Source organism: Branchiostoma floridae, chromosome 5 (assembly GCF_000003815.2).
Source record: "Branchiostoma floridae strain S238N-H82 chromosome 5, Bfl_VNyyK, whole genome shotgun sequence".
In the NCBI taxonomy this organism is placed as follows: Eukaryota; Metazoa; Chordata; class Leptocardii; order Amphioxiformes; family Branchiostomatidae; genus Branchiostoma; species Branchiostoma floridae.
This window is the reverse complement of record NC_049983.1, coordinates 25873356-25892920: the sequence shown is the minus strand read 5'-3', so window position 1 is coordinate 25892920 and position 19565 is coordinate 25873356. Positions and strand designations below refer to the sequence as shown.

At 41.4% G+C, this 19565-nt stretch overlaps 1 protein-coding gene across 1 annotated transcript in view; it reads left to right on the top strand.

The window, feature by feature from the left end:
• The window catches only part of LOC118416374 (A disintegrin and metalloproteinase with thrombospondin motifs 9-like), a 54255-nt gene extending 35982 nt beyond the window's left edge, over window positions 1-18273 (top strand). The window contains exons 15-19 of the mRNA XM_035821469.1: window positions 608-781; window positions 1395-1631; window positions 1983-2144; window positions 4232-4408; window positions 18035-18273. Of these exons, the coding sequence (XP_035677362.1) occupies window positions 608-781; window positions 1395-1631; window positions 1983-2144; window positions 4232-4408; window positions 18035-18256 (972 nt within the window). The 3' untranslated portion in view covers window positions 18257-18273. The remainder of the gene's footprint in view (window positions 1-607; window positions 782-1394; window positions 1632-1982; window positions 2145-4231; window positions 4409-18034) is intronic.
• Window positions 18274-19565: the final 1292 nt, after the last annotated feature.

The window sequence follows — 19565 nt, the reverse complement described above, 5'->3', positions numbered from 1 at the left end:
CGGCCGCGGGTACCGTCTCCGCGCCGTGGTGTGCCGGACCCCGAAAGGCGAGGAGCTCGAGGACAGCGAATGCGACGCAGCGGCACGGCACATCGACGTGGAGGATTGCGAGTTTGCGCCGTGTCTTGAACTTGTGCCCACCACACCCCCACCACCTGTTTGGGTCAGGACGGAGTGGAGAACCGGCTCCTGGACTGAGGTAGGAGGGAAGGGGGTCTCTCTACATCCAGCAATGCCTTTGCCTGTCTGATGACTTGATTTTTTCCTATTTGCCCCTTCAGGACCTCTGTGAGTTGTCTCTACCTTTGGTCTCCCACGTTTTTTCTTGCCTCGTGCCACGTATTACTTACCTTGTCTAAGTCTTTCTTGACTTAACTCCTCTATGATAACCTTGGTCTTCCCATCCTGAGACCCATAGTCGATGAGGTATTGCCATTCGTATAGCAAATATTTATATACTGATGTCATCCTTACTTATTTCTGTTTGGAAGTAGGAAGTGTGTATTCGCCAAGTTGTATTACAGGCCTTTGATGTAAGATGCCATTTTTATACGATAATGGCTGGATGTTTTGCCATGTTCTGGAATTCTGTCTTACCTCTGCACAGTGCTCGGTGACATGCGGCCAGGGACTCCGACAGAGATACGTCAGCTGTCGAGACATCCATGGTAACGTAGCAGACGATTCGGCGTGCGCGCACATCCCCACGCCGAGTGCCCAGGAGACGTGCCTGCCAAAATCCTGTGGAGGGGGGCAGTGGAGAACCGGAGAGTGGAACAGGGTGGGTGGAAATAATAATTTTTTTTTAACTGCCCAAGAAGACCACTACGAGGACCTAAAAATCTGGTCTATGTGGACAGGTGGTCACTATAGACAGGATTCTTTATGTAAGTAAGTGTCAATGGAAGAAATTGTTATCTAACTAAAGGGACTGCCCAAAAGTGGTCAAATTGGCCAAGTAGTCCTTGAGTGCTACAGAGCTGGTTACTGGTACTGGTTTGACTGTAGTTTCGAGGTTAGTAAGTTAACAAAGGTGCAAAGTACAATGTATTGCAGACAAAGCCCATTAGGACCAAAATCCTGTTCTGGATGGTGCACTCAGTTTAATGATTTGAACACAGTCATATTCATGTTTTCCTCCCTGTCCTCTCCTTGTATGATAGTCACTGAATTGTCACTTTAAGATGTTGGAGAACTTAAGGGTATGGTGTGGCCTTAGGTAACAACTGATATGAGGAAAACTGACAAAGATACACCTTATCCCCTACAGTGCCCTGTGAGCTGTGGAAGTGGCACGCAGACCCGGTACGTGGCCTGTGTGTTCCCCGGCCAGGAGAACATCACGGACGATCATAAAGATCAGTTATTCACTCATTCATTCCTTCCTTCCACAGTGCCCTGTGAGCTGTGGAAGCGGCACGCAGACCCGGTACGTGGCCTGCGTGTTCCCCGGCCAGGAGAACATCGCGGATGAGATCGACTGCGACCCCAGCCAGCGCCCCGTCAGCGAGCAGGCCTGTAACGCGAACCCCTGCGACGTCCAGCGCTACTACAACCCGACACCCAGCATCAGCAGTAATCGGATACCCACGGGACTCACCGCCAAGTGGAGAACGGGGCCCTGGGGAGGGGTGAGACTCTTCGCTCAAGTTTCCATTTTTTTCCCAAGATTTTCCAGACAAAAGAAAACTACTCGGTGAACCCACATGTTAAAGAAAAAGTAGGCCCTTTCTTCTTCCACAACTTGACAGAGCTAGTTACACTGAACAACCCACACACCTAACATTTTACCATCTGATGGAAACAAGTTTCACTCTACGGTAGTTCTAGGAAAAGCAAAAATCGAACACCTCAATCCAGAGATCATAGCTGTGGTACTTGAATTCATGACCACTGTCATTACTATATTTATTTGTCATTATCATGAGTTTGGGCAGAATTTTGAGAAGTTTGATGGCAACATTTTCCTTCTGAACTCACAGTGCTCGAGCACGTGTGCAGGTGGATGGAAGCGGCGCGCTGTGGAGTGCCAGGACGGGAACGGCCATCCCAGCTCCAACTGTAACGACAGAACGCGACCTTCAGAGATGGCGCCGTGTAACGCTGGCCCCTGTCCGATATGGAACTACGGGCAGTGGGGACAGGTAAAGCCTTCTCCTCTTTGAACTTCTATGTGTCTAATTTGGTTGGTGTAATAATAAATTCTATCCATGTTTGAGGCATAGACCGACAAGAACATGACACGTTAAATATCAGGGTGGTCATGAGTGAACTTTCCAGTGGAAACTGGACCAGCAGCAAAGCCAAATGGAGAAGAAGGTGTGTTACATGTTTGTAGCACTCCAGACTGTTGTGAAGTACTGGAAATCCACAAGTTACAATCATTGGATTTGCAGTGGATTGAGAAACACTGAAAATGTCAGATTCATACTATCTTGTATTTGTATTTGTATTTGTTAACAATGCAAACAATTCATTACACTGGGTAAGCCTGAACATCTTGTGCTGGTATCGGCTGGCCCACATAAATACCACATAAGATGAACTTTCATTGAAATGCATTGTAATGTCTTAAACAACAGGTGCATTCCAGTAGGTTGGAAAGAAGGCTGTATTTCCTAATGACTTTCCGTAAACCATTTTCCGGGTCAAGTACCAAGTGCAAACAATATACCATGTCCTGCTGCACCCATCTGTTACAGCGATACACCTGTTAGCTGTGCTAGACATGTTTGTGCCTTGTGCACTCAGTGAATACATCAGTATACAAGTTGTCTTCCCTGGCCTGCTCTCAGCTTTAACGATGTCCACTTGCTTCGTTTTCACCTTATAATATCTGAAGACCAACTTTGAAGGAAACATATAATTTTCTGGTTAAGCCATACCAGTTCCAGGTACAGGACTGATGCCTTACGCAATATTTATGATGACAAATTTTAAGAGTGCTGAGATCCAGTTTTGAGATAGATCAGCACCCACAGGAAGCCGCTCTGGTGGCCACAGCTGGAGATTGGAGAGAGTGCACCCTACCCCCAGTCCCTCACAGCTGCCTGTGAAACCAACAGTTGCCTTTTTTTTACTCAAAGTTGAAGCTCAGAAGGATTGCAGATGAGTTTGCAAGGAAACAGCTTAAGGGAGGCTCTAATAATCTCTCTCTAGTGCAACTGCTTCATGACCATTACAAATTTCCAGGATGCCCACTTTGGTTTCTCTTTGAGTGTTTGTAGTATAAGAGTAGACCTTTGGAAATTACTGTATGCATTTTATCTTTATATATTGTACCAAGGTTGCAACTGATTTGGAGTGGATTTTCTTAGATTGGTTTGTTCAATACAAGTTGACAGTTGACCTTTTCTAGGAATGGATTCTGCTTTTAATTTGGTAGCATGCACAGTTTGATTTAATCCAAGACTTCTGATTTTTTTCCAGAATATTGATACTGCCCATTTAGATCTTTTTAGGATCTGTTGCAGGAATCCTGCCACCCTGTGGTTTTTTGATAAGTTACAGAAGAGGTGGGCTGTGAAGATTAAAGTGTTTGATCTGTAAACGTTTCCTTCCTCCCATCCATCATCAAACACTGCTGAGGCCTTCTTGGAAGGGTTCTTGGAAACCAGGGGTGTCAGAATAGCTGCTTGAGATGATTAGTGTAGATTAGGCCGTGGCAACTTATTTCCTTGGTTTGCAGACATTTTCAATTAGATATCAAAGGAAATCAAAAACAAAGCTAAACTTCATCAATTTTTCCTTAGAATCTTTGAACCAACAACTTAAATTATAGTGGCCTAGCCTGGGAATAAGATAGAGAATGTATGTGATAGCAATACATGAAAGTATTGCAATAATGTTGTCACCTTCTTGTTATTGTAGTTCTCGATCATTCATTGTTGTCCTACAGCATCTTCAGTCTAGTCTGAACTTCAGACTAATTCAGTCATTGGTGAATGATAGTGGATGCTATCTGAAACGTCCGACTGTAGAAAATTATCCAGTGACTTGATTTACTTTAAATATGTGGTATGTAATGGCCCTCCATGATGTCTTAAACATTGGTTGACATTGCCTGACTATTTGCTGTTGTCTTACAGGGAAGATTTAAGTATTTGAAACATTATTTGAATCATCAAAATCTTCAGTACCTGTTCGTGTATCTGTATGCAACAATTTTACAATTCATGTAGGTTCACAGCCCTCTCATGCAGTTCCTAACTATTTGCTGTTATTCCCGCAGTGTTCAGTATCGTGTGGCGACGGTGAACAGACGAGACTCGTCCACTGCCAGCTGCCGAACGGTCAGATCCTGTCGGACCACGGGTGCGAGGTCCTGGACAAACCGCCCGACAAGCAGCCGTGCAGAAACCACCCCTGTCCGCGGGCGGCGCGCTGGAACAGAGGACCCTGGTCGACGGTATAGTCCCCACTTCCGTCTTGTCTCCCAGAGATATCCTATAACTTAAGGCACGACAGACATGCAGGGAACCAACACTGTTACAGGATTCACAATAATCCCAATAAATTCCCATTATCACAGAGCTCATGTGGTAGAAACATTCTCAGTCAAGATTAATCTGTAAGACTTGAAAGCTTCAACTGATTATGAGGTCTAAATATGGAATCCTAATATTCATAGACTTGGTATAATTGCTGTCAACAGTTCTAGTTTCTGAAAAACGTTTGTGACTTATTTAGAATGTGAAAAGAAAGAGAATTTGTGTTGTCATTACTTGGAGCAAAGTCAAAAGAAATTCCTTGATGATATACAGATGGGAGGAGCTATTCTGGCTATCAGGGGCTGTCTATATGCAGCACCTTCTGGCTTATGATGTGTCTTAAAGAATTCTAACCCCTGAATCTTAAACAGTTTTGTTGGTTCCTTCTGCATGTCTGCTTCTGTTTCTTACTCCATAGAGTTTGGTTCACTGACTCTGCATTACAAGAAAGGCTTCATGTCAACGACCCAGAATATCTCTGACTTAAGCAACAAAACCAAAAGCTAGAAGCTATGTCCATTGACTTTTGACAGTTTCAACTGCCGTGCTCTGTCAGTACAAGAAATTAGTTGTGTTAATATTGTACTTATCAAAAGAAGTGTAAGAGGAAAACATTATTTTTGATTTGTCATCCACAAAAGTCCACAAGCAGGTTGACTTAGGGGTTTTCGCTGCTGTTGATGGCTCTGTGGCATCCCACAAGCCTAGCTAGGAAGACAGTTGTTCCCTAGGTCTTCCAGGAGGCTTGTTTTGATGCTAAAGATCCACAGCAAACCGCAGAGGAAGCCCCAAAACTTGACTCTTCTTTGGTGGATTGTGATTACAATTATTACAATTACTTTTCTGCCAAAGGGAATGCCTTAAAGCAATTGTCGGTGGGTATTTTGAATTTCGAACATACCATTCTGTCAGTTGGACTGTCATCCGCTTGAATTGGTACGATCCAAATTCAAAATGTCTACCAAGGATTGGTTTATGTCATTTACAAATCATCAATAGCACATTTTTTCTCTTTTCAATTTCTTAAACTTCAACAACCTCTCTAAAGTTAAAATTTCCAGAGCTGCTGTGTATTTTAAATCTTTATTTATTACTGCAAGCTTTCCCAACGTTTGCACTGCCTCTTTTCCTCGATAAAACTTACATTGTATAAAATCTTTTTTGTGACAAGCGTCAGTGAACCCAAGAATCTGAAGACTGTATAGAATTTATTTAATTCTTTTTTTACTTAATGATAATTTCAAATTTTGGATCAGTTGCTTGTTCGTGGATGCTAGCTATTTATGTTGTATAGCAAGTTGTGTTCCTTTTTTCATCTCTGAATAATGATTCTATGGTACATCATCCTCCATGTTTGAAAATTGAGAAATCCGGAGTCGTGTTTATAATATTATCGCTTTTGTTGATGAGCCTGTTAAATTTTTTGTTGTACTGTAAGATGTGAGAGCTGTGGTGCTGGCCGGTGCTTGAATGTTTGTAAATATACGTACTCCAGAGAGGACGTAGAGTGTGAGTATACTATAAGACGTTACGTGTTTGTCAAGTCGAGCGACTGAAGAAGACAGCTGAAGACGTTCTCCTGGAAGATTCTGACTGAATTGGTGCTGCCGTCGTCCCTCCTAGACTACCTCGATGTTAATATTGTCCCCGACATGCCTCCGTACACCCAGCACGGGCCAAACATAGTCTCTGTTTGTTTGACAGATTTTTTGTAGGAAGAGTCGTTAAGGAGATCTCATTCTGTGAACCTTGATAAATAAATAGATAAATAAAATGAACCGTTTCGAAATTTGTTTGCCATCAAATGAACTATCATTTTATATCAACATCGTTTTGAGTTACAATTTTATTTGAAAATGTGGTAGATACCAAGTCTCTGTTTGTGCAACAAAATTTTTTGAAGGAAGAGTCATAAAGGAGATCTCATTCTGTGAATCTTGAGAAATAAATCAACAAGGTTTGATTTTTTAGTTACAATTTCATTTAAAAAAATGGTAGGTAATATTTTCAATTCAAATTTTGAGGTTTACCCTTAAAGAAGCATTTTTTTTCTAGAAGTTCCTAAAATCATTTTTGACGGAAATTCTGTTGAACTAACCATGACCTTGTCTGGCCTGACCTTCAGTAATTCTAATGACCTTCACCAGGAAGAGTTTAATTTAAATTTTTTGTTATTAAATTTTTTTTGTCGTTGGAGCTGTGCTCTACATGATTAATTTGTCAGTAAATGTGCTCTAATTGTCAAACCCTTTGTTAAATACATGATGGCAAAACTATTGTTCTATATTGTGCTTATCACAAATTTTCTTGTGGCTTTGTTGCGTCCAGCAATATTAAAGTGTTAAAAAAAATCATAAAAAAACATTCCAGTCTGTTTTCTTCTTCGTTATTTTAACTTTTGATAACCTTTGGGAACATTTGAAATGGTGCTAAATATACAACATTCCTCATTGTCTTGTCCGTCCACGTTCTACACATACCAAACTTTTCCTTCCATTGTGCAACTTTCGTTAGAATCTATGAAACATTTTCCTATGAACTGGTGCTACATGTAACTACACATTCATGTCATTCCACTGATTTGGAAAAGAAATTACTGTGATATTTTAACGTAAAACTTGTCACATCTGGAACCCCTTATGTCTTGTTGAAGTTTTATATTTACCTAATGCAGACTCTTCCAAGCCTAACTCAGGTGTCGCTAAAACCCCTCAGCTGGGTGTATCGAGGTTCTGTCAGGGGGTTTTGTACGTTTAACATTTTCCCTTGGGCTGCACAATGTTCACTACTTGTTTTAATCTTCCCCTGCGTCCACACCTGATAGCCAGTACATGTTCGACACCAAAATGCCTCAGCATTCAAAGGGTTACATTTTAGTACAGGCTAGAAGGGCATTTATTTTGCTTCTCACATAGTTAAGTTGGTGCAATTAACTCTTTTTGAGAAGTTTTGAAAATGATTTGTGACACCTAAATGCCATTATGAAGTCAAATACAGCCAAGGAACACATTTCCGCTTGAGTGAAATGCTGAAAACATTTGACGTCTTGCTGAAAAAAATCTTAAAAGCACTTCTAGCAAAATTGGGTAAAAATTGCCCAGCCAAAATAGATTTTTTTCCAAACCCCAAGAAGAGGACATGCCTGTGAAACAAGTAGCTGACTTTGTGTGGCCCTGTAGATGAGCTGATCACATGACCAACACCACCTGACCATGCAGGCCCTAGCCGCCGACATCCCTTGTGTAAAGTGTACAGAATCTGATGTTGAATTAAATATTTTTCGTACGAAGCATGCAGCGTGTTTCTCTCTTGTTGTCGTACCCAATATCAGGACAGGCGATCAAGTTACTTCTACGTAGACTTGATGATTCTTAAGTTATAGTGGTTGCTATCTTTCTGATATCTTTGATAACAGTACTTAACAGTAGTTCAGTGATTATCAAACCAGCTTTTAGACCAAAGTTTCAGTTTGAGCTTTTTAGTGTAATTGACTGGCTTACATGGCAGGTTCTGGGTATGGGACAATAGGCTTCACTTTTGTCCAGCTTTTGCTTTTCTTGTGGGAAAGGCCTCTTTGAGAAGCTGTCATACTTAATTGGGAGCCTGTATTAGTATATCTTCTGCACTTTTCCTGTTACAGCGTAGAAATGTATGGGAGTGTAGTTTTTAGTGAGCTCTATTTAGCTTAATATTTCATTTCTTTCATACGATACTGTAGGTTTGTCACAGGAGATGAGTTGCAAGCAAAAAGATGAATATAATGAAGACCTATGAGAAATTTAGGCAAGCACACAAGATCAAACTTCATTTATTGAACTTTATTTATATTACAACATCATTGTGAAAGTTGAGAATATTCTTAATTATAGCTCAAGAAGTTGGTGCTAAAAATAATCACAAAACCTCATAGAAAATTTGAGCTGATAATGGTTTAGGAACAAGATTAACCATAAGCAGAAAAATCCGCATTCTACTACCATTATACAATATCTATAATAGCCATAGTGCCACAATCATTACCTGTTCACAATAGGAGTTAAGTGCTTAAATATATCAATAATAATAATGTCTTAACTTGGAAGATGCAAATGGCAGAATAAAACAATTGTCTATTGGCAATACAGTTCTATTGTAAAATGATTTAAATGTACTTAGCTGAGATTTTTTACTTCTCATCTGCCTGTAGTAACATCATGTGACCTTGTTATGCTGGAGCAATGTGAGCCACACAATCACCCCCCTTCCCTTCCTCTAATTTCCAAGCAGATGTTCAAAGTGCCCCCCCCCCCTCTCCTCCCCCCCCCCCCCCGCTAACTTTGAAACAAAAAGTAGCTGGGAAAATGTAACAGTTTAGCCTCCTTATCATTTGTTTGGATTTGATCCCTTCCCATATCACAAATCTTTGCCAAGTACTCTTAGGCCACACCAATTTAATTTCTTGGTTCGCGGATTTTTTCATAAAAAATATGGAGCGAGAGGGCGAAATAAGAATAAAAATTGTAAAATGGTTGGGGTAAAGGTAAGGGCTAATCCCAAACATAAAGAAAAAACGTTTTCAGCTTGAAAAAAGTACAAAAACACTTTTCCTGTACAGTAACAGCACCTGTTCGTTGAAAATTACAAAAGTAGTGTCAGTTTTTATGTTTGCTACACCAGAAAGTTGGTGAATGGTTTCATTAATGGTGAAAATTTGCTGAGTGGTAATTTTTATTTTTATTTTTTTCCCCAAAAAATAGGAGCGAGCGAATCCGTGAACCAAGAAATTAGATTGGTGTGGCCTTATCAGATGAAGTTTGTTGTTGAGGGTCTGCTTTGATTTATTATGAATTCATAGAGCTTTATAATCACCATAACTTGAAGCAATGGCCAGTTTGGAAATTAGTATTGACTTCCTGAATTTGGCATGATGTGTGGGCAATCCTAGGTAGTTATGTAGCCAACTTTAAGGGACTACATATTAGATAGGTTGGTGATCCTATAAATTGTATGTAATTTGTTGGGTAACCCCATACAGGCCCTCTTACATATACCTTTGCTGGATAAGGAAGAAGTCAGCCCTTTTACTAATCCAAATATGCAAGATTTGAAATAGTAAAATTTGAATTTTTTTGTCTCATGGGGAGCTTCTCAGTCTTTCAAGCATAAGGCATTGGGTAGCCGAAATTATGGGAACTAAACAATTTGGAAACTTCAAAGAATATCAAGAATGTTCAGGAGTCCTGTGATTTTTTTTGTAAACTTGGTCCTATCATCAAGAGGCTTTTTCACTGGGCAGGCCAGATGGCTATTCTGAATTTTTTTTTAGTACGTGTCACTGATATTTTGCTTACTGAAATAGAAGTTAGTCAAATCAAACATTGCTTTTAGGATAATAAATCTTTCCATTATGATCATAAGTCTGATGTTCATTGCTTGTCAGATCCTCATGTCAATCATAGCCAGTCTGGCCTGCTCATTGGTTAATTCACTCACCTGGTGTCTTCATCACCAGCATGGCCCCGCCTCCTCTTCCTGACCTTGGGATGACCTTGTCCATCTCTGCCTCCGTCAGTGTCGGTTTACTTCGACTTACCTGTGTTTGTAGTTATCACCTTATGATAGTTTTTAATCTCTTTATTGGTTTTTCTTTTCTCAGTGACATCTAACAACACTTGACTATGATAATTTACTTGAAGGAAAGTACTGTTATTGGGTGTTGTAAAGTATCATTCTTCCAGCTGTAGTTGTAGGCATAAGTAAAGCATTTTCTTACCATTCTTACTTAAGATCATATCATAAAGTATATTCTTAAAGAAAGAACACTCCAAGGTTTGGAAAATGCATCTTTATTTGTTTTTACCCACACAGATAAACTTTCATAGTGTAAAAGCATCTTTATTTGGTTCAAGTCTTGTAGAATGAAGTCAGGTACATTCTTCTTGTTTCCCTTCTTGTCTGGAGATCACAATAGAATTATTTCATACATTATTTTCATCTTAAAGAGGATCTGATATATTTATCCCTCTATACACAGTTCTGGCAACAGAGTGAAGAGATGCTCTATATAATATATATGACTTGAAGCTGCATTTTCATACGTATGCTGTTTTCAGTGTCTGCTAGCAATCATCCATTATGTAAATGATTGGAACTGCTGTGATGGAAGTTGATGATTTTCTATAAACACTCAAACAAATGAAAAGGCTAGAAAGACGTATAATAAGATGATAGGTACCTTCAGAAGTAACTGTTGAATCCAAGAAAAAGCAACATGGTTTTTCCCTTTCCTGCCTAAATGAAACAGCAGCTAGTTTGTGTTTATAATGTTGCACTCATTTAAGGAGTGAATACTGTAATATTTCAATTTTCCTCCTTGCTCTGTGATTTATGATGTCGGCTTGCTATATTTTCACCTGACAATGTTAGAGAACCAAGAAAATCATGGGTGTAGCCTCGAATATCTATGTTGATAAAGTCTCAAGTCTCTCAGTATAATCTATGGCAGTTAGTTTGGAGAGACCCAACCATAGGAGACGTGTGTTTGTGATGGCTGTTGGCCAGTGGCGTGTTTATTTCTACCTTTTGTCACAGTGGTTTCTCCACTCGCGTGTCCATGTTTTGGGTTTCCCTCTCCAACAACAATCCAGGGCTGACTATAGCCTCTTTCAGAAGTAGTGAATACATTTACATGACCTTTCAACTAGTGTAAATAGTACTGCTACCCTAAAAGGTTGTCTAGTCTGGGTTTAGCTTGATGAAAAGAAACATTGTTTCTTCTTGTCTGGTCGTGAAGCAATGATTTTTCTTTGCTTTCTCCCTTCCGAAGAAGGGTTTCTGCACCAAATGTAAAGGTTACAGGATGAGGAAGTTGAAAATAGTATGAATTCCTTGTTCTAAATCTAGTGATTGGATGAGTGACTTAAGAAAATTCTACTGTCTCAAAGATATGTCTCGACTGTCTTAAATTTGTACCTGTCTAGTTGTGGAGGCCCTTTGTATGTAAAGGGTAAAAGATTGTTTAGCTTTTGTTTAACTTGTCAACAAGTATGTCCTGTTTCAGCAATTGGCTTTGTCCTATATTACAAGCAGGAATTGTTACTTTATGGCTATATTGCAAGAAATAATATAGTAAATATGCAGTTAAATTAACAGATACCATAGGGATACCAAAGTACACAAGCTTGCTTTCTCAACGTTATTGATACATGAAACTAAACTACATGTAACAAGTCACGTCTGAAGTTTGACTATTCTTTTTCAACGTTAATGATATGTGAAACTTAGCTACATGATAATACTTGATACATCAAAACTTTGAATGCTAGGCTTTCAAACATGGCTTATGCTCTAGAAATTTGGAAGCTGCAGTCGAAAAGCATTTCTTATTCAAACACCACACCACACAATCCCCCCACCCCACCCCCCCTGTACATCTGTTTTCAGCACTCCGGGGCTCCGCTGCTATTTTTGGCTGGTTCTAGAAGTGCTTCTATTGTCCGTGCCCCTCTGCTATTGTCCGACTTGTCTGCACGCTTTTATTGTGCACTTAATTACCTCAACACCCGATCCGACTGTTGCCGCCGCCATGTTTGTTTTTCGGCCGCCGGTTTCTCTCCCTGCACGAGGCCGCTGTTGTACTTAACATTCCTTCTCACCTGGTGGAACCACACCTGGCCACCCTCAGGTGTAAACAGGTGTGTACTTAACTCACCTGGGGATACCTGGGGGCTACCTGACGCCCGGCTACGTCTCAGTCCGCATCCTTAAGTCAATACTTCCTCCTTGATCTTTGACAGATCCAGAGACGTAAGAAAAACATCACCTTAAAAGCCCTTGCAGCACGCCCCTCAACAAAAGATACCTGCCTCCTTTAAGGCAACATGTGGCACTTAAACAATGTCTTAGAAAATCTTAAGCACAGGTGGAAAACCACTTGAACGAACAGCACACTTTCCTAAGATTTGTCTGAGAGAGAGAAAGCATACAGTTGTGATTCGTAAGAGTAACTATTAATGTTATTTCTGATCTACGGAGGAAAATTTGCAAGTTAGAAATTATTGTCTATTTTGTATACTGGTGTGTTACGCCGAACGGCGGTTATACCGGCTATATAGATACAGATACAGATATTAATCATCTATTGCCCTGCTCTGACATGTCACATGTAAAGAAAGGAAAACTATGGGTTTCCCCCTGACAAGTACTGACTGACAGAGAGAGAGACAAGTACAGCATGATATCAATAATGCACACAGGGTCCGTTTTGGGTCTCCTTGATGTGTCAGCTGCTGGTGGTGTAGAAATCCTTGGAGCTGGTCTTGGCCTTGAACTACCTTGTTTTTTTGTTCACTGTTTTCATATGAAACTGTAACATGAATGCCTCACAACAGCTACATGTATGATAATTCCTACAATTGCAACACTCGAGACCTCATTCTAATTACAGTAGCTGTATCAATTAAAAGATGAAAAGAACAACAACGAACAAACTCAATGCCTGCCTGCCTAAGTGCCTAGGCCAGTGACTGGCCCCTTGCTCCCTCCGTGATATTTCTCCAGACTGCACGATTCGCCGCACTCCTCTCCGCCAACTTAATACTTTGTCCGATGTCCTTTTCAATCTGGTCTCTCCATCGTTTCGGGGGTCTCCCCCGTGGCCTGGGCTTTTGGAAATCTTGATAGTATGCTTTGTTGACAAGTGTGTGTGGAGGTCTTCTCACAACGTGACCAAACCACCTTAGTCTTCTGAGTCTGATGGAATCGATAATGGTGTTTTCTATACCCAGTCTCGCTCTTATTTCCACATTCGGAATTCGGTGGCGAAGTGAAACACTGAGGATCGCCCGTAGGCATCTCATCTCGAAAGCCAACAGGAGAGACTCATCAGACTTTTTTAGAGTCCAAGTTTCACATGCATAAGTGGCAATTGGTAGTATGAGTGCTCGGAAGAGACGCATTTTAAGACATCTACTGAAACTCTTGCAGTTCCATACTGTTTTTCTTAGCCTACCAAATGCGGATGCGGCCAGAGAGATCCTTCTCTTTATATCATTTGTGGTACCAGGTACAACACTTCCTAGGAAAACAAACTCAGGGACCTTTTCAACATTTTTACCCTCTATGAAAATGTTTTCTTGTTCTATACTAGAGATGACTTTACATTTTGCAGCATTCACTTTCAGGCCCCATTTCTTGCATGCTACTTCGAGCTCTTTTGTCGAGAGCTGAAGTTTACTGAATATGGCTGCTATAAGTGTGGTGTCATCTGCATACCTTTCCTCTGTGGATAAGTTATCATGGAGTTGAAAAGTTGTGTCAAGACTTTTCAGCTCATCCATAACAAACTCCAGGAATATGTTGAACAGGACTGGGGACATGAGGCAACCCTGTCTGACTCCTACACCGACTTGGAACCAGTTGGTGATCTGTCTGTTGATTGTTATTGCACATTGAGTGTTTCTGTACAGTTCTTCAATAATATTTACAATTTTTGCCTCTACCCCAATCGCTCTCATCATTTTCCATAGAGCTTTCCTCCATACTGTGTCAAAGGCGGCCTTAAAGTCAATAAAATGGAAGTGAAGATTAACCTTTCTTTCCTTAGCTTTCTCCAGGATTTGTCTTACAACAAATATGGCATCAACTGTGCCTCTACCACTTCTGAAACCAAACTGGGATTCCTTGAAGTGAGCTTCTGTTCTTTCCTTCATTCTGTCAAGAAGTATCCTGGAGAAAACCTTACCCGGAATTGACAAAAGTGAGATGGCCCTGTAATTCGCAGGGTCCATCTTACTTCCCTTCTTATGCACGGGTATGACCAGCATTTTAGACCATTCTTTTGGTCAAACTCAACTCAATATCATATCATAATTTCACAAAGTTTCTAGCTGTTTTTTTTTCGGGAGCAGTCAGTTCAGGAAACCATCAGATGTTGCAACAGATATAAGATATAAAGACACCAAACTACTCAAGATGTGAAGAGAACAGCTTTGGGCATTTTTTGTGTATTTTTTTACGTTTACATTTCAATTTTTCGTTTCCACAAACAGCCTGGCCGGACCCCGGTTTGGAAATGTGACATTAGCCCTAGCCAGGTTCTTGTCTCCCTCCCACATGGGTGGTGGTCTCTTGTCGCCCGGCGTGTTTACCAGTAATCCTCCCCGACATCTTCTTACTCTTCCCTTACCTTTGTCCCATCACAAAAGGCCGACCACTGGGTACAATGGGCCGACCACAGAGACAAGCCACCCACCGAAGGCATGTCCCTCACACAAGGAGAGCAGTCTTCTAGCCTTACCTCTAATAGCCCAGGCCTTTCACAGCCTGAAGTGTGCCCAGGCACTGGAGGGTATCCCTGTAGGGCTTTGTTATGTTAATGTTTTAGCTCCTCGCTTGAAAACGCTGATGTCGTGCGAGCCTCTGGTCAGAATTGTTCGCTGACGGAGTCTAGACGGGGAAGAATGGGGCCACGGGGGAACCCCATTGGTTCTGTCGCCTCGCCGTTAGTCGCCTTTCACTCGCCGTTTGTCGCCTTTCACGGCTGTCGTCTTGCCTGGCGTCGGTTGACCCGTCGGTGCCCGGGTCTTGCGGGTGGTCTGGCACTTCACGTGCTGCACACGTCCGTGTTCCTTTCACGGTGACGGCGTGATTGCACGGGCCGCACGACTTACCGTTTTTCTCTGTCAACTTCTTTTAACCTTTCCACACAGCTGTCCAAAAGCTGAAACTCGCTCAAACACTCTGAAATGCACAACGTTACACAAAGATGCCTTACCGAAAAATGACCCTGTCTCCTGCCTCCCTTCCCTCCTTGTGGTCGGAGTGATTGTTGTTGATTTACGGAAGCGTCTGGATGCGCCCTGTGCAAACAGAGGGCGTGACGGCACCCTTGCGGGCTGAATAATACCTGTCCACTGTCAGACCACACACCTTCAGCTTCCCTGTGGCTAATGGGTGCTGCGGAGGGTTGGGTGTCAGGACTGGGGACAGAAACCGGGTCAGTAGAACAGATGAACAAAACTTGCTCCACTCAAATCTCATCTATCCCTGAGTCTAACTATTTGTTGGAAACATCATTGGAGATCTAACAACAAGTTTTCTCCACCATTCTTGGTTTTTTAGATCGGTTTGCTCAGTGTCATGCAAGTATTGTATCTGTACATCATGTATGTAAAAAGAATATACTTCTTGATAGAAAGTAAGAAAAAACAAACACAATACCCAAATTAATAAGTAACATTTGGCACAGACATCTTAACAATCTAACAAAAAGTTTTATCAACAGCTCTTCTTCTGATATCTTCTTTTATACAACTTAAATCAACAAATATCTGAGTTGTCACCCTGTAGAAGCTTACGAAGAGTTATTTTGAGGTCCTCTCTCAGTATAAGTTTTCCCTGTACCTTGCCATGTGGTCCTAGGCAATGATTGGATAGGCTTTCTTGAGTCCATTGAATCTGCATTGTTCGCATTGCTTTTTTGTATCACCCTGACTAGTTCTACCCGTGCTTGAGTTATGGTCAGTCCTTTGGTTTTATAGCGTACTCGTTTTCACGTGCACAATAACTGAATACAATGCATACACACATTTTCATGATCGGTTCAGAGAACTACTAATTGAGCTGCTCTATCCTGACATTACCATGACAATGTCGACTATTTATGGGCTAACGTAATTCTATTAGGCTGCACATGGTCAATACCATTTAATGGCTAGTATGCGTCTGCTTGAGGGAGAGGACGATTACATAAAAGATTACCATATTTACTGATATTTCATGAAACATAAAAAAAATCAAATAAAACTAATATGTAACTTGTATAGAAAAATGTATATCATATAATTTTCTTGTGATACGTGACAAACAAGAACTCGTGGTTGGCGAAGCTAGGGCGAGCTTTTTTTGCCTATTGCATATACCACACATCTATTCTAAAACTACAGCCAAACCTGTACAAGTGACCACCTCATAATGCATAAGGACCACTTGGCCAATGTGACCACTTTTTGCCGGTCCCAGAAATAATTTTACCATTGACGTAATCATCAAGAATACCTGCCCACAAGAACCAGATTTCATACTAAATTATAGGTTCCCCAAGTGGTCATCTTGGACAGGATTGGCTGTATCTGGTTTCATACGGTGTGGCCTTGTTATGAAGAGGAAGGAAACCCTTGTCACTGATGGATGTGGTTACTTTGCGGAGTATCTGTTTACACCTGAGTTAACAGGTGGCGATTCCACCTGGGCTATCTCACCTGCCATCTTGAAGGCGGCCGTCCAGTGTAAAAAATAAACACTGCCTGAAAGAAAATCTTGCCGGGTCATTTCATGCCTTTGGTGTTTGGCTAGCCTCTACCAGGCTCCAGAAGTCGCTTTAGAAAATGGTAGTTATTGGCCATATAGACAGAGGAGTTAGCTACTGCCTGGAAGAAAACCTCGCAGGGTCATTTCATGCCTGTGGTGATTGGCTAGTCTCTTCCAGGCCCCACAGGTCATTTATTTAAATGATAGAAGATTTTGGACCAAATACACAGATAACAAAGGAGTTAGCTAGCAAAGGAGTATAGTTTGCGACTGCCTGAAAGAAAATATTGCAGGGTCATTTCATGCCTGTCGTGTTTTGCTAGCCTCCACCAGGCTCCACAGGTCGCTGGAAAATTAGTAGATATTGGCTATATAGACATATAACATGCCAGAGGAGTTAGCTAGGAAAGGAGTATAGTTTGCGACCACCTGAAAGAAAACCTCGCAAGGTCATTTCATGCCTGTGGTGTTTTACTAGCCTCTACCAGGCTCCACAGGTCGCTGGAAAAATAGTAGATATTGGCCCAAATACACAGATAAGATGACAGATGAGTACAGTTTGCAACCTATTGAGCCTATTACAGCCTAGTGTTTGGCTGCTTCTCTTCTCTGTTGGCAGAAGATGTGCGTGTCTGCGTGTGCATGTGACTTATAACATACAAAGCTATTGCACATAAAGCCATACCAATTTAGCTACTTGGTTCTCAGATTTCTATTAAACTACAAGAACAACAAGGACAGAGCCTAACATTGCTTCCTTTTCTGTATACGTATTGTATAGGTTTTGTTTCTCACATTTCATTTGATTGTAAATGTATTGTACGGACTCCAGGGCTGAATAGTGAATTGATATGGAACACTAATGGAGATCCAAATAAAACAAACAAACAAACATGGACATAGAAACAAAGCCGCACACAAAAGTACACATGTAGTTCCAGGGAGTTGATATAGTCAGATTCAAGTTTTGTTTGTTAGTTTGAGCATTCGTTTACTTGTGGAACCTTCACTTGGCTAGCCAGCTGCTTTGCATTGACATCATGAGGGAGAGGTAGAACTCACGACAAAATTTTGGAAATACAGAATATGACAGTAAGGTTTTCCTTTCAATGCTTTGATGTTGTCTTTTTTTGTCTTATTTTGAAAGTCACAGAACCAAGGATATACATTGGAGTGGCCTTACTGTGTATGTACTTACCGAGAAAACACAGACCTTACCCTTGGCGCTAATCAACACTATGTCTCCCTCCCTGCAGTGTTCGGTGACGTGCGGTCGTGGCCTGAAGACGCGTGAGGTCGTCTGTAAGGATTCTGCTGGAGTCACCCTCCCACACCGCCACTGTCCGAAGAAGCAGCCGCGGCGACAGCGGAAGTGTCGTGCCGGACGTTGCCCCAAGTGGCGCCCAACTGCGTGGAGCACGGTACGTTCGTCAATCCCTCACCTGGGCCAGGTTATAGTAGAGTTGATTAATTCCTGAAGCTACCGACATGTTGCATACTGGAGTCGTCCCTCAGTAAGACATCTGGAGCTGCATAGTTTTGAACTTTTATTCAACCTGTCAACCTCTCACCTGCGCCAGGTGTTCCCCGCAAGTGTCACTTACCTTGATCTCATTCTTCCCTCCGCCGCTGGGGGAAAGGCCAGGTAGTTCTCACTGTTTTCTTAAAGACAACAGGTATGAAACTTGAGACACGCACACACCCCCTTCCTCGGTAACTACCCACACTTGACCATTCACACATCCAGTCATTTGTTTTACTCGTGTAGCCAAACCAACACTTCAGCTCGACACTCGGACAGTCACACTCAGGCTGCTATCAAAGGTGAAACTACAGGAAACAGAAGGGGAGACTGGCGAGAATTTATGGCCACGAAATGTCGTCTTTTCAGTCTCAAGTGGCCGAAGACAGCTACATGAAACTGATCTTGCCCCTTGCCCCGTAGGGTGACCCCAGTCTTTGATAAAGGGGGGTAAGAAAAAGAAATGATGCAAAAGAAAAGGGCTGGTAAAAAAAGGGGCAGGAAGCCTGAAGGGAACAATAAAGAGATTTAGTAGTGAGGGAGTGATGACAGATTCAAGCAGGCTGGTGGGAACATACTGCACAGGTGGTGGTGCACATAAAACAACATGAGAATCTAAACAAGTGTGCAGAAACAATGGAAAATCAGGAAAAGTTTTGTGAAAAACAAAATTAACGTTCGGTCATTTTGAAAAATAAACACCTTTTTACTAATCACCATGGAAGCTCGTCTGTGGTAGTAGTAATCAAAAAACAATGCTAAACTTTCTTCCAATACAAAAGTAATACACAGATCAAAGTTGGTAAAAAATTACAGTGCCAATTTGTTCAAAATCATACACCGTCTTCAAGAAAAATTGCCACAGTACAATGCATATGAAATGTTTGGAAGTAAATCTCCATTTTTATCCAATTGTAGACATTGAATTGTATTTGAATATTGTTTACTTTGATGTCTAACCTTCATAAATTAAAGTACAGTGCCAATTTCATAAAAATCTTACATCGTCTTCAACAAAAATAGCCAAAGTACAAGGTATAGAGAACCTTACAGCATTCACCTAACCATGCAAGCTAATCAGAACCTCTGCCATACTGGGAGGTCCCAGCTTTGAATGGAGAAGAACTTACCTTGGTTGAGGCGTCAACTTGTTTGGCCTGGCCGCTTCAAAGATTTCCCTTGCTCCCATGGACAGCCAGCAAAGTTAAACTTCCCAGAGACACAAACGCTGTTTGAAACCAGTAGAACACAAGGAACCCACCAGT